The sequence below is a fragment of the Bos mutus genome, chromosome 1 (assembly GCF_027580195.1).
Source record: "Bos mutus isolate GX-2022 chromosome 1, NWIPB_WYAK_1.1, whole genome shotgun sequence".
Lineage (NCBI taxonomy): Eukaryota > Metazoa > Chordata > Mammalia > Artiodactyla > Bovidae > Bos > Bos mutus.
The window spans coordinates 133,662,996-133,678,419 of NC_091617.1; the positions used below are offsets into that span (position 1 = coordinate 133,662,996).

The window sequence follows — 15,424 nt, forward strand, 5'->3', positions numbered from 1 at the left end:
TCAACTCTGAATCCTCTTCAAATTATATTGCTCTAAGAGGACTTGACCTGCCTCTTGAGAAACCTGTATGCAGGTCAGGAAGCAACGGTTAGAACTGGACATGGAACAACAGACTGGTTCCAAATAGGAAAAGGAGTACGTCAAGGCTGTATATTGTCACCCTGCTTATTTAACTTATATGCAGAGTACATCATGAGAAACGCTGGGCTGGAAGAAGCACAAGCTGGAATCAAGATTGCTGGGAGAAATATCAATAACCTCAGATATGCAGATGACACCACCCTTATGGCAGAAAGTGAAGAACTAAAGAGGCTCTTGATGAAAGTGAAAGAAGAGAGTGAAAAAGTTGGCTTAAAGCTCAACATTCAGAAAACTAAGAGTATGGCATCTGGTCCCATCACTTCATGGCAAATAGATGGGAAAACAGTGCAAACAGCGGCTGACTTTTATTTTTCTGGGCTCCAAAATCACTGCGGATGGTGATTGCAGCCATGAAATTAAAAGACGCTTGCTCCTTGGAAGGAAAGTTATGACCAACCTAGACAGCATATTAAAAAGCAGAGACATTACTTTGCCAACAAAGGTCCATCTAGTCAAGGCTATGGTTTTTCCAGTAGTCATGTTATGGATGTGAGAGTTGGACTTATAAAGAAAGCTGAGTGCAGAATTGATGCTTTTGAAATGTGGTGTTGGAGAAGACTCTTGAGAGTCCCTTGGACTGCAAGGAGATCCATCCAGTCCATCCTAAAGAAGATTAGTCCTGGGTGTTCATTGGAGGGACTGATGTTGAAGCTGAAACTCCAATACTTTGGCCACCTGATGCGGAAAGCTGACTCATCAGAAAAGACCCTGATGCTGGGAAAGATTGAGGGCAGGAGGAGAAGGGGATGACAGAGGATGATATGGTTGGATGGCATCACTTACACAATGGACATGGGTTTGGGTAGACTCCATGAGTTGGTGATGGACAGGGAGGCCTGGTGTGCTGCGGTTCACGGGGTCGCAAAGAGTCGGATACGACTGAGCAACTGAACTGAATGGAACTGAACTAACCACTAGATATACAGTATTGAAACTGAAATAGCCCTTTTCAAGGAATTAATAGTCCAGTATGGGAAAGAAAAAAATTTACTAAAATGTTCCCCTAAAGTGATAAATACAGTGATACAGACATGCATAGGGTATCCTGCAAACACAGGAGAAGAAGAAGACTGGAAAATACAACCACGGCACATTATCTGCACTTATTTCTAAAGTTACTATCAGGAGTATTAAATAACTATTCACGCATAAATATGGCAGAGAGGATTTCTTTCTAGTTGGTTTATCATTTTTATTATACCAAAATTAGACAAAATAAAAAGTTAAAGGTTTTCATGTTCTATTCCACTGTCTTTCAAACAATGATACAGTCAATTACAACAAGACAAAGATTCTGCTTTGCTCCACTGCAGGGAACTGAAAGGCAGTACACAGTTCAGACAGTACTAGGCAGATGAAGATCCAGGACAGAGTCTTACTCTGCAACTAACTAGCTTTGTGTCCTTGGACTTCACTTTCTTTCTTTATGAAGGGGCATGACCTATATAGTCTCCAAAATTTTTTCCAGTTTTTAAAGGGATTCTAATGGTCAAACACATATATACTGTAAGTACCATGCTCTTGACAACTCTATGTGGATATTTAGATTTAGTAACATAATACACAATATATTTTCTGGATGACATTATTTAATAATTAGCAATATTTATTTTGTTGTTGTTCAGTCGCTAAGTTGTGTCTGACACCATGGACTATAGCATGCCAAGCTCCTCTGTCCTCCGTTAGTTTCAGGAGTTACTCAAATTCATGTCCAGTGAGAAGCTAAAAGTCACTGAATGCTCAACTGTTCTGCCTTGTCTATACTGTCTAATTCAATCTTCATAACAATCATAAAAGATACATACTATCATTTTGAGGAAACCGAGGCTTGAAAGGTTAACTTGACTATGGTAAACTACAAACCACAGTCCCAGGACTCCAACCTAGGCAGTGTGACTCCTAAGCTCCAGCCAATATGTGATCTTTATATATTTTACAGTATTCCAGGTCTTAAAATACATCAGCATATCTTCTGATTTAATAATATCTTCCTGATATAAACAAAATGAAACCAAACTGAAAAGTCTGGACACAGGAAGAAATACAGACTGAACTGTGACACCACCACCACGGACACCAGAGGGCAGCAGCACAACAGTGAACATAGCCCATTTCAGAAAGTAAAATCATGGTCTAAGACAATGAGATCTGTTTTAAACAAAAGGTGGGGGTGATATAGGGAAGATAAGTAACATTTGCTACAGAAAATAATCTAATATATGATGTTTTTTAAAAAATACTTTCACCATCTTCTTGAGCAGCTAACAAACACCATCCCTTCTCCTTCCTGAGGATCAGGTAAAAAGCAAGAACTCATTTCTATGTACTTTTCTGAGTTTCTCTCGCAGCTATATCACAGACTCCTTTCCTAACAATCTGACCCTCATTCAGCTGCATGCAGTACATTACTCTGCTTTCCTTTTTGGCCTGTTCCATGCAATAATTATATAAAGTTTATTCTTTGTCCAAAATAAATACAATTTTAAGTATTATGTTGGTGCAAAAGTAATTATGGGTTTGCATTGTCAAACTTTGCCGTTTGATGTTGGAATACATTTTTATATAAATGTGGTTATGTTATATATCATTTTAATGCACATTTCTAGCTTTATATTTTTTTGCTAATGACTTATTACTTGCTATTTATTTTATATTTATTTTAGACTAGGGAAATGATGTTAGACAAAAAGTAAATTTGAACAATTTTCTTGAGTTCAAAATGGGTCATAAAGTAGCAGAGACAACTCACGATATCAACAATGCATTTGGCCCAGGAACTGCTAATGAATGTACAGTGCAATGGTGGTTCAAGAAGTTTTCCAAAGGAGACGAGAGGCCTGAAAATGAGAAGCATAGTGGCCAGCCATCGGAAGTTGACAACAATCAAGTGAAAGGATCACTGAAGCTGATCCTCTTACAGCTACAGAAGAAGCTGCTGAAGAACTCAGCATCAATCATTCTATAGTCGTTTGGCATTTGAAGCAAATTGGAAAGGTGAAAAACCTCAGTAAGTGGGTGCCACATGAGCTGACTGCAAAAAAAAAAAAAAAAATTTTGTCATCCTGAAATGTCATCTTCCCTTATTGTACACAACAACAATGAATCATTTCTCAATCGGACTGTGACGTGCGATGAAAAGTGGATGTTATAGGATAAATGGCAACCACCACCTCAGCGGTTGTACTGCAAAGAAGCTCCAAAGCACTTCCCAAAGCCAAATGTGCACCAAAAACAGGTCATGATCACTGTTCGGTGGTCTGCTGCCTGTCTGATCCACTACAGCTTTCTGAATCCCAGTGAAACCATTACGTGTGAGAAGAATGCTCAGCAAATTGATGAGATGCACCAAAAACTGCAATGCCTGCAGCTGGCATTAGTCAGCAGAAAGGGCCCAATTCCTCTCCACGACAACACCTGACCACGTGTCACACAACCAACACTTCAAAAGTTTAACTAATTGGGCTACAAAGTTTTGCCTCATCCGCCATATTCACCTGACTCAACCAACTACCACATCTTCAAGCATCCTAAAAACTTTTTGCAGGGAAAATGCTTCCACAACCAGCGCAGTGGCAGAAAATGCTTTCCATGAATTCATGGAATCCCAAGGCATGAATTTTTATGCTACAGGAATAAACAAACTTATTTGTTGTTGGCAAAAATATATTGACTGTAATAGTTCCTATTTTGATTGGACTTCCCAGGTGGCGCTAGTGGTAAAGAAACCGCCCACCAATGGAGGAGACATAAGAGACATGGGTTTGATCCTAGGGTGGGGAAGATCCTCTGGAGAAGGGAATGGCAATCCACTCCAATGGACTGGAGAATCCCAAGGACAGAGGAGCGTGGCAGGCTGCAGTCCATGGGGTCGCAAAGACTCAAACATGACTGAGCAACTTAACACACTATTTTGATTACTAAAGATGCACTTGAGCCTAGTTATAATGATTTAAAATTTAGTCTGAAACCACAATTATGTTTGCACCAATCTAATAATTAGTGTCATAATCTGTTATTCCTTGCCATTAACATAAAATGTTAAAGTAGTTAAATGGAAACTTTGCAGCTCTATAATTGGCACAGGACAAGCTTAGTCATTTCAGCATTTAGACCAAGACATCAACAATCAAAAGTTATAATTAAAAATCTCCACTGGAATGAAGACTGTTTTAAATCAGTGAAATCTAGAATAAGGTGCTTAAAGGAAATACAGGCTTTTTCATCAAGTCTGGAAAGCTGGGAAAACATACTTTAAATCTTAGAGAAAAAGAATCCAAAGAAGGTATCTAATAATGGACAAATCTTTGAAATTCATTAACATATTGGAATTTAAGAGCTAGAAAGGACCAGAAGGCCTCCAATTTAGCTTTTTCACTTTATAGATCAGGAAAAATATCCAGAAGTATGTGCCTGAGATCAAATTATTCACAAAATGGGACACAGAAAGAAAATAAATCTAGTTGGAATTATGAATTAATCCTAAGAGAAAGAATATGTCAAAAAAAAAAAAAAGAAAGCAATAAAAGGAAAAAAAAAAAAGAATATGTCTATTCATCAAGTCTCATTTTAAAGGAGGATTACAATGTTTTGTCCCTCACCTACCTTGGTGTTACTGTGATTACAAAGATCTATGGCTGTGTCAGATATACTATGACTGAAAAACTGTACCTGCTCCAATAAATAATCAGTATCATTTACAAATGCCCAGAAGGGTTCCTACTTAAACTTAAGGGACAAAATTATCAGATAAAAGATCAAAGAAACCTCCCAAAATAAAAGTGAAATTTTAAAACATGGTCTAAATTATGACTCCAAATTCAGAAAGAATAAGGGCAAAGACTAAGAAATCTTTAGTAGACAAAAATAGAATCTTAGATGGTAAAAATGCTGTAAGCAAAGCTGAAAGATAACTGACAACAATACTTAAAGTTTTATCACAAGGGGTTAATTATCCAAATGCATAAAGACTAAAACTACTAAAAACTGAAGGGAAAAAAGAAATCTATAGAAAAATGGGCAGAAGATAAGAACAAAGAGTTCACAGAAAGAGAAATCCAAATAAACATATGAAAAGATGTTTAACCCTGTTCACAGTAGAGAAATATAAACTACATGTTATGCATAATTGTCAAAATACATTAAGCATATAAAATTGTATATAGATATATAATATATAGTGCATTTGTTCTTACATAAGGACAAGCCCCAAACTGGAAAATATGATACCTATAAGAAAGGGAAATAGTCAGGGTAGAGAAAACAGGAAGCTAAACTTGTCAGGATGGACCTTAACGGGTACTTGTTTTATAGACACTATGCCAATGTTTTACTTATAATGAAACAAATCCAAATGAAGGGAAAAAAAAGCAGTATTGAAAATTACTGGAAACGAAATAAACTATCAACTAGATACCAAGTTGGCAGCCTTACCATGTAACAAATTGCTTCATACGCTTTGAAAACACAACAACTTTACTGTATATATTTCAGGTGGCGTAGGTACTAAGGACAAAAAAGTACTACAAAGAAATCCTAAACTAAATTCAGGAAACAGTTAACAGTAAATTTGGTATTCTTAATTTGAAAGAATTACATATAGGAAAAAAGAAACTGTTAATAAGCAAAAGAGAAAAAGATATAAAAAATATAAAATCAAGTGTTTTTAAAAAGCTATGAAATTAAACTGGCAATATCAATGTGAATTCTGGATGTTTCTTGTTTTTAAAATGTACCTATTTCCTAACTTTGGCTACTGCAAATCCTAAAACCAATGACCAACCTAGTAGCAAGAGCACCTCTAGCACCCAGACTTGTCTCTCCAATCACCTCAACGAACCAGGGCTGCTTGGTGGCCAAAATGTATAAGTGAGCCAGGAACATGTTTTAAAAGAAAATAAAGGAACTCTCAAAGACTACCACTGGTCATATCAAAGTGGACAGGAGCCAACTTAAACAGGCTGCCACTTGCCAACAACTTGAGTATGCAAAAAAAAAAAAAAAAAAAGACTGCAATAGGTTGAGAAACTTTAAATATATTCAAATCTACAAGTTCATGATGATTAAAAAAAAAAGAAAATCCTCATGGTTACCTTTGAAGGTTGCTAGGCCACCAACTCATTACTGTGCTCTGAAAATAGAGGGAAAGAATTAAGCATTTTTCTTGCTTTTCTTGTACAAACTGTATTTCAAATAGCTGGTGGTGTAATCAAACAGCTGGTGAGTTAAAAAGTTCTTCATAAAAAATTTCCAGCTAATAATACTAAGGAATGATGGAATCAGAAAATCACTATATTGCAGCCCCTAATGCAATAATGGATATAAGCAACTTAAATCCATGAAAGGATCTCACCATTAAGTGAATGGTTCATGGATAATTTCATGATGAATGGATTGGGCTGACAATACCTGAACCCATGCTGCTCAATCTTAACATTAAGAAACAGAGAAACTCAGAAATAACGTGCCTCACTGAAGGATTTTGCACCAACAATGAAATCTTCTTCTGCCTCCTCCCCCAAAAGAGTCAAGGTTGAATCTGATCAAGCTTCTAGATCAGTGCTGTTCAACAGAATTTTATGCAACTATGAAGACACTTTGTATATACAGCATTTGAAGAGTAGCTATTTGGCATATGTGTATTGCTGCTGCTGCTGCTACTGCTGCTGCTGCTGCTAAGTCACTTCAGTCGTGTCCAACTCTGTGCGACCCCATAGACGGATTAGACACTTGAAATGTGCCCAGTGCAACTAGAAAACTGAAATTTTTAGTTTTATTTAATTCATTTAAATAGCCACAGGTGGTTGACACCTACTATATGGGCTGTGCAAGTCTAGATCTCACTACCAGTTTATTCCCTTTAAAGGAAATAAAGGGAATAGGTGTACAAGTTAAAAGATGGCATCTGGATGCAATCAACTAAATCTAGAAGTTAAGGGAAAAAAGGGAGGCAACAAAATTGTAACATTAAAAAAGATTGAAGGACTTCCCTGGAGGTCCTTCTAATACAGGACCTTCTAGTGCAGGAGGTTGCTGGTTCCATCCCTGGTCAGAAAGCTAAAATCCCACATGCCAAGTGCCCCAAAAAACAAAACATAAAACAGAAGCAATGTTGTAATAAATTCAATAAAAGACTTTAAAAATGATCTTCATCAAAACAAAGCAAAAAAATCTTAAAAAAAAAAAAAAAAAAAACAGAAAAAGATTGAAAAAGTATATCAACTCAATGCAACACATGGATCTCTATGGGATTTTAATCCAAACAAGCTGATTTTAAAAACACATATATGGGACAGGTGGGAAAATCTGAACCCAGACTGAATACTGACAATGTTGTTCAGTCGCTAAGTCATGTCCAACTCTTTCCAACCTCATGGACTACAGCACGCTAGGCTTCCCTATCCTTCACTATCTCCTGGAGTTTGCTCAAACTTACATCCAGTGAGTCAGTGATGCCATCCAACCATCTCATCCTCTTCCATTGACCCCTTCTCTTTCTGCCCTCAATCTTTCCCAGCATCAGGGTCTATAGGATTTTTACTAATTTTCATAGATGTGATGACAAAACTGTGGTTTTGTAAAGCTGAAAACACAATCTGAGTTCTTAGAGAAAAAAATTTAAAGTAACACAGAAACCAAAAATTCATTTCCTGAAACCCAGGTCAGTGTCGGTTTTAGCTGAATTTCAAACAAGCTGACATACGTTTAAAAGTAGGAAGCTCTAATAAAGTTGACTTCTGATGCTGTTACCATCTAATACCACTACTACCTTAACTGACAACGGGAAAGGCCAAGCAAAGTCGTTCTACCTTTTAACGGGAGACAAGTGGCATCAATACAGTTAATACATACAACAACTGCAATAATTGTTAAAACCTGAATCTACATCCATTTTAAAGAGTAGTGTAACTGAATGTTTCTAAACATTTAGCCCATTTTAATTTCAGTCGTTTTTACTATACTGATCACTGATGATATAGTCAAGAGGCAAGAAGCTCAAGATAAAAACCTAATGATACTGCATTTCAAATAAGAAAATATATACCCTTTATTATATCATTAAGCTACAGCTATGATCAGTATAGAAATATTTGAAGGTAAGGTGTAATGATCCTTACGGTTTCCTCTTCGTATCTAGAAAATAGTTAAATGCAAGCATGTGGGGAACTGTATAACTACAGGGCACAAATCCTACAGTACTGTTTTATTAAAGGAAGAAAAAAAATGTTAACACTGGTTTAAGGAACCGTTTGTAATGCTTAAGGAAAACTACTCTGCGCAATACGTGTGCTTTAGTCGCTGTAAATGAACACGAGTCGCTGACAGCAAGCTCACTTTTACTCTCTGATGTTGTAAAAACTACATTATGAGCCTAAAGTTTACTGCTTTCAAATATGTTCATGATTATAGTGTTCTATGGACCCATCCCTTTTTTTCTATTTATTTCGCATCCATGATTTCTATGGAGCAATAAGTTCAGGGTTCCCCAAATTCTGTCCTTCATGATTTCTGCCACATTACCTAGTACCTCTGGAACATTAAGGTTTTTAAGTCAATTATTTTTAAAAACTTGCTAAAATTCCCACCCATAAATGAACCGCTATCACCTGTCCTCAGTAACCTAAGTCGCAACAAGACTAGGAAGATAGCCAGATGAGGCAACCCAGGCGGGAGGGCTGGGCCGGGGGTACCTCCCTAGAAGTGGCAGACTGACTCGCTGCCGACTCCGCTGGGAGAAGGGGAACAGCTCGCCCACCCCGCCGCCCTCCCGCCGGCCGGCCTCAGGGGAAGGGCTGACCACCTGGCTGGCCCGAACTGCGCGCCGTGAGAGGCCATATCTTGCTTCGCGGGTCTGCGAAGCGTTTGCGGCGAGGAGGGGCGGGGCGCCGGGGCGGAACCGGGCCGGCGGAGGCAAGCCTGGAGGCCAGCGGGTGGCTGAGGAAGTCGGCCCCCGGCCATTCGGCCGCTCAGTCTGCGGCCCCACTGCAGCCAGGGTTGCCTCCGGTTCCGGACACGGGCACCCGTCGCCTGTTGGATTTTCACACATGCGGTTACAGGCCTGCCACGAGCGCGCCCCCGAGTCTTCCCGCCGTTACCTCCGGACGGGGGCGCGCACGCGCGTCACCGCCAACCTGACGTCCAGTCACGGTCTTGGGAACGTTCGTTCCGCCTACTGCTCCCTCACTTTTGATTGAAGCAACGTCCTCCTTGACTCCCCCTCCGCCTCGCCAAATGGGCTCACCGACATCCGGGGATCGGCGAGCAGGGCGCGTCTGTCACATGACCGCTGGGGGCGTGGTTCTGGCCGCGCTGGGCCAGGGCTGGCAAAGGTTTCCCGCGCCCTAGCTTAGGTAGTGTAGGAGAGGAGCACGTTCGGGTTTCGGCCGATCCTATCGGCCGAGGTCGTTGTCCTCACCTCATCCTCATAACTACCTCCCTTACCGCACGTCGGGAGGGTAGAAAGGGCTTACACGGCGGTCCTGGACGTCCCCCGCTTCCGCATTTGGTATAGCCCGCCTCGGGCCGGAAGCCGAGGCTGTGGGGCGGGATCCCACGCCTGTACGGACGGTGGTGGCCCCAGAGGGTCATATTTAGCGGGGAAAAGGCATTCCAGGTTTGCTCTTTTAACTACAAGCTTACGGAGCTCTAAAACAGAGGTGAATTAAACTGCCCCTGTCCTGGAGAAACGCACGCACCGCTTGTCTGGGAAGACCCTGTAACGGGCAATGTAACAAGCTCCTGATGGGGCCCATTCACGGCGCCCAGGGAAATAGGGAACCTGCGGAGGGGCGGGTACCGCGTTCTTCTTGGGGCTTAGAGAAAGCTTCCTGCAGGAGGCAACCTGGGAGCTAAGTTGTTTAGAGTGACTGGGGGTTAGCTGAGGAAAAAAGGAAGAAGACAGAGCATCCAAGCTTTGGGACAGTCACGTGTGTAAGAAAGATTTTGTTCAGGAAAGTGGTAACAGTTCATTATGGGGACTGGCATGTGCCTGGGACGGTGGCTGTGGCCTGGTCAGTGCCCGCCTTGTACTTTCCACGCTTCCAGCCCCTGAAGAGTGAAGGCACCTTAGCGCCTAACTCTGGAAATGAGACGTTAGCCCTGGTGAGCTGACACCCAACTTTGAGTTTGGAAGGAAAAATAGGTGTTCATGATGGGGCAAAGAGACCTTTTTAGGTGCAAAAGCTGGAAAGTGTGACAAGTTAGATGTATTCTAAAGAAGAATAGGTGAAAAACAATTTGAGGCCAAATTGGGGGAAAACATGCTGAATCATTAATAAGAAATGTACGCACAGCAATTGGAAACAATAATGCTTGAACAATCAGTCATAAAGCCAACTTAACTTGCCTAGTGAATCATAAAAACAAGGAAACCATTCAAGGGCAGAATGCATGCTGACGCTGAGTGATCCGAGAAAACTTTACCAAAAGATGGAGTCTATGTGTGACTAGGAAGATCAGCTGGGAGGTACTGTGATGTTATAAAGAAACTGTAATCTAATCCAGGTGAGATGAGTCTTTCCCGGGATGAGCCAATGCCAAAACATCCACACTAGAAAGCCTAGAGAACCCTAGTGCTGGATTACATCATCTTTTCATTCTTCATGTTTAAGAAATAACCTGTTTGGTTTACAGGTCCCATCCGACAAGATCAAAGCTGCAAGAGAATGGACAGTGAGGTACAAAGAGATGGAAGGATCTTGGATTTGATTGACGATGCTTGGCGAGAAGACAAGCTGCCTTATGAGGATGTTGCAATACCACTGGTAGGCTGTAATGTGTGCTGAGGGTGATGGGTTAAAGGTCTGATCTGGTAGACCCTAGTAGCTGTAGGTTATCAATGGACAAATAAACTGAAGTCAAAGAAATCAAAACTATGGAGTCCTCTGACTCTAGAAACCTCTGGAGAGTACTTAGCTCAACTTTGTATTTGAAGAGAAATGTGGTTCAGATTGCTGAGGTGACCAGCTCAATTAGAGGTCATATAAGAACTAGAACTGAGGTCCTCTGAGCCATGTTATGTCCACCACACCAAAGGTAGTAAAGAACTTAATGCATACCATAAGGAGGAACAAGAAGCAGTGGTATATGCACTTAATTTCTCTACCTGTGGCCTGTCATTTTTAGAAACTCAAAAGTTTTGGAGCACATATCTATTCTAGGTTCCCTGGAAAATATTCAGAAGAGACCTGGCTTTTCTTCTTTTACATTTAGATCATCAGGCTTTTTTCTTTCCTAATCTCTGGAAAATTCTTCTGCAGGGAGTTTGTTAAGCCTCATGTCATAAGATCTAAATGTTTTACTCGAATAAATGCTTACTAAAAATTCTGTTTATGTCATAGAAGCCTAACAAGAAGAACCAGGACTGTTTTTCTTTAGAGCCTGCCAAGAGTTGTTGATTAAATAGAGCTTGCGAGCAGGTGGTCTGCAGCAGCTGTATATGTTTTCATTTAAGAATAAGAGGTAATGTGTTCAAGGAATAATACACATAACAGGTAATAAATGACAGCTTAGTTCAAGTTTAGAAAAATAATCAAAAGAGCATAATAAGAATTATAGCTCCACTTTCATTGAATACCTGTTTTGTGCCATGGACTGAGGTTGAAACCTAACATATTTTATCTATATCCTTAAAAGAACCTTCGGGGGTGCTGATGATGTCCCCACTGTACAGGAAGAAAATAGGATCAAAGAGGGAATCTTGCCCAAAGGTTGGTAGCTAATAAGCTGGACTTCACACTGAGGTCTGTGAGGCTCCAGATCCTGTCCTGTGGACTTCTGTTGGTTCTTTCATTCCGCAAGCAGTTCTTTGAAGCCTATTATGTGCCTTAGTACTAGGTAAACATAAGGACGTTTCCTGCCCCTCTGAGTCTAGAAAGGCAGCATATATCAAAAAATAATTGTAATAGTAAGTGTTCTGAGTGGAGGTCATGAACAGCTGTGTAGTCTAAAAAGTGACTGCTTGCCTGGTGGGCATTAGAAAGGGCTTCAGGAGGAAAATCACATTTAAGCTGGTCATAGGGGAGGAACAGAGGGTTAGTGAGGGTGGACAAGCAGTGGGAATAGATGTGCAAAAGTTTTGAATGGCTTTGGGAGATGGTAAGGTATTCAGTGTGGATGGAGAATATAACTGTTGTAAGTAAGAAGAAAAGTTGGTCTTGGACCTTATTTTGAGAGGAGCATTTGATACCAAGCTTACCCGTCATCCTGAGGAGTGAGGATCCTCAAAGTAGAGATCTGCTATGTTCAAAAATACTAGAAGATCAGTTCAGCAGCAGTATTAGAGAATGTCTGCCAAGGAGAAAGGAGCCAGTGACAGAGCAGAGAGGCCAGTTAGGAAGCTAATGCAGTGCCTAGACAAAGGAGGAGGGCCTAAACAAAGGCAAGAAAGTACAGAGGAATCGCTGAATTCTGGACGTGCTGACAGCAGGATCTGGGGACCACTTGTGTGGGTGGGGTTGAGGGAGAGGGAAATTTCTATGCTGACTTCCAAGCTGTAGCCTGGCCCCGTTGCTAATCCATGTCTTTTCCCCAGGGCTTGTGATCCTAAGGCAATGTTTGTGTCAGTTAGCTTTTGCTGCTGCCTAACAAATATCCCCAAAATATGGTGGCTTAAAACAATAGCTATTTATGTCATGATTTTGTCACTCAGCTGAGTCTTCTTGTCTTTGCTAGCATGGTTGATCCCTGCTGGACTTCGTGGTGTTTTACAGTGGGCCAGCAGACTTGCTGGTGGCTAAGTAATTCTGAAGGCTTTGACATGTCTCACAGTTAGCAGGCTGTCTGCTGGAATGATGAGCTAACTAGGGCACAGTCTCATTATCCAGCAAATTAGCCCAGACTTCACATAGTCATTTTCAGATTCTAAGAGCAGGGTGAGAGGAAACTGCAAGGCTTCCTGGAGCCTAGACCCAGAAGTCACATGACCAACCCCAACCAAGGGTTGGGGAAATAAACTCTGACTTTTCATAGGAGTAGCTGCAAAGAATTGTGGCCATTTTTTGAGACTTTGTGTTTGTTTTCCAGGCATATAGGCAATTTTATATGTTGGCCTTTGTTGCAAGAGACAATAGTGACCAAATTAAAGACATGCTTATTTTAGAATGAGATGAAGTTAAATAACTGATTAACCAAGGACTTGTTTATGCTTTGTCAGCTATAAGTAGTTATTGAAGCCAAATTTTCTCTTTGAGTGCATTATTGCTTTACAGTAAATGATAGTTCCTTTCAATTTGTACAAGTATGTTTGAATCTGAGTTTTACCTTTGTAGAGCAAAATGTATATGATTCAGATATACTTGTACATCTTACAATTAAATCATTTTATTCATATTGAACGTCATTTTGAAGGAAAAAGTTATTATATTCATATACTGCAAGTTGGAGTCCAGTGGAAAATCCTAAGTCTGGATATTGAGTAACAGTTTGCTGCCCTTAAAAATAAAGTCTAAATTAAGATAAATGAAAAGAAATATATTGGTATCAGAGAATTCTAGTACTAAGCAGAGTTCTGATAGTAACAAATTTAAATACAAGGAAACTATCAAAAAATTCTCACCACACCACAAAAAACTGGTGAACTATGCGAGGTGATGAACATGTTACCTAGCCTTACTGCAATAATCATGTCACAGTATATACATGTATCATCATGTTATACACCTTAAACTTACACAATGTTATATGTAAATTAAATGTCAGTAAACCTGGAAATACATAAGGACACTACCCCAGATTCTACACTAAGTGTGGCCCATAGCTTACCATTTTCAGACAATTGTGGGTAAGGTGTGTTGCTGTCTGCTGCCCTGCTCCACCACTAAAGGGAAGTCTCTTCTATTGTCTTATGTTTCCGTGCTCCCCACTTACCTCCATTATGTAACAGAGGCACTTTGGATACCTTTGAATTGTTTTGAATTGGATTGTTTTGAATACCTTTCTCGTGCGTAAGGAATATGCCAGCAGATGTGGCATTCTATAAAGCAGCCTCCCCCCTCCACCCCCTCCAAATGATTAAGTGCTGGCTGATTTCATTGTTCCTAGCCACTGGTGAGGATGGCAAGTAGTTCATGCCCTGGACACCCCATGCGGTGCTGACCTGCGTTACCTCACTTAGCCCTCACGGCAGTCCTGACAGGCGATGACTACTTTTTTCTCTCATTGCTGAAACGGAATCAGAGCCTCCGAAGGTCTGAATACCTCGCCTGAGTACCCCAGGAGATGGTGGAGTCATGGGCTAGGATCCCAGTGGCTCCAGGAATCCTGTGTCTTTAGCCTTCTGCCACAGTGCCTCCCATACACGCCCCAGAGTCATGATGCTGTTGTTCTGGCTGGAGGCGGATGGGGCACGTTTGATCAAAACTTGTGATTTTTTTTCCTCACTTTTTTTTGATTCTCGCTCTTTCTGTAGGATATCTCTACTACCTGTTTCAGGAACTCACAGGTTTTCCTTCTAAGTGTTCTTGAGTTTTAAGGGGTTTGTTAATGCAAAGGAAGCCATCGTTCTGAATGTCCTTTGTACCTTTTCAGAATGAGCTTCCTGAGCCTGAACAGGACAACGGAGGCACCACAGAATCTGTTAAAGAACAAGAGATGAAGTGGACCGACTTGGCCTTACAATACCTCCACGAGAACGTTCCCCCCATAGGAAACTGACACTTGGCTCCTTGTTCATCAACAGATTTTTTTTAAAAAATACAGATACAAAACATTTTCTTCCTGTCTCCTAACTTAAATCTTTTAGTGATAGATCAACACTCAAAAATGTACAACTAATTTTGTGGCAGCAAGATACAGTGTGAAAATACTCAATCAGGTTGAGAAGCTGATTGCGGTTTCTTAGGAATGTAGAACATCTGGCCCTTTGAACCTAAAGTTCTTCACTGACTAGCTTGTGTTTGAACATGATTCATTAAACGTTTGCCTTTAATTCTGATTTTGCTTTACTGTCAGAGTTTATCACCTCCCAACTACTTACATGTGTCCTGTGACACATGTGATTGGGGATATGAGAGGGAAAGGTGAAGAAAGACGAAGTCAGACCTGAGAATGAACTCCCATTCTGAGAATCATCTGAGTGGGTTTGTGTGGTCTGTAGATGTTGTGGATACATAGCCTGGTCACCGACTACTGGGATTCCTAAAATTGCCCATGAAATTTTCAAAACTTCGGATAAATTTACAAATTAAAAGCTATCTTGACAATTAACTTCTCTTCTCACTACAGCTTTCTCTGGTGCCTCAGGAAAGGTGAGATGGACCACTAATTTTACCCAGTAACAGGATTCTTT

The 15,424-nt window shown here is 40.5% G+C and overlaps 2 protein-coding genes across 14 annotated transcripts in view; one reads left to right on the forward strand and one right to left on the reverse strand.

Moving 5' to 3' along the window:
• Positions 1-9,592, reverse strand: part of CEP63 (centrosomal protein 63) — a 79,440-nt gene extending 69,848 nt beyond the window's left edge. For 3 of the 8 annotated variants that reach the window (XM_070376010.1, XM_070376002.1, XM_005907845.2), the window contains exons 1-2: positions 8,939-9,227; positions 6,231-6,268 (exon numbers count right to left, since the gene is read on the reverse strand). In XM_070376010.1, coding sequence (XP_070232111.1) covers positions 6,231-6,268; positions 8,939-9,184 — 284 coding nt within the window. In that variant the 5' untranslated portion in view covers positions 9,185-9,227. The other 5 variants (XM_070376022.1, XM_070376016.1, XM_070376031.1 and 2 more) reach the window with 5 other exon arrangements.
• A 6-nt stretch (positions 9,593-9,598) lies between these two features.
• On the forward strand, positions 9,599-15,070 carry ANAPC13 (anaphase promoting complex subunit 13). Of its 6 annotated transcripts, none has more exons than XM_070376052.1 (3): positions 9,599-9,860; positions 10,771-10,901; positions 14,665-15,070. In XM_070376052.1, the coding sequence occupies exons 2-3, from the start codon at positions 10,803-10,805 to the stop codon at positions 14,788-14,790; spliced, it is 225 nt and encodes a 74-aa protein (XP_070232153.1). In that variant the 5' UTR covers positions 9,599-9,860; positions 10,771-10,802; the 3' UTR covers positions 14,791-15,070. The 6 variants fall into 6 exon arrangements, with proteins under 6 accessions (XP_070232153.1, XP_005907905.1, XP_005907906.1 ...); XM_005907843.3 differs by having other exon boundaries at positions 9,599-9,794; XM_005907844.3 differs by having other exon boundaries at positions 9,599-9,751.
• The last annotated feature ends 354 nt before the right edge of the window (positions 15,071-15,424 follow it).

What these genes read in the sequence shown, in the direction of transcription:
- ANAPC13 (XM_070376052.1), top strand. Translation starts at nt 10,803, where the DNA reads ATGGACAGTGAGGTACAAAGAGATGGAAGGATCTTGGATTTGATTGAC. An exon ending in AGGATGTTGCAATACCACTG is followed by an intron (nt 10,902 to 14,664) that starts GTAGGCTGTAAT and finishes GTACCTTTTCAG; the next exon opens with AATGAGCTTCCTGAGCCTGA.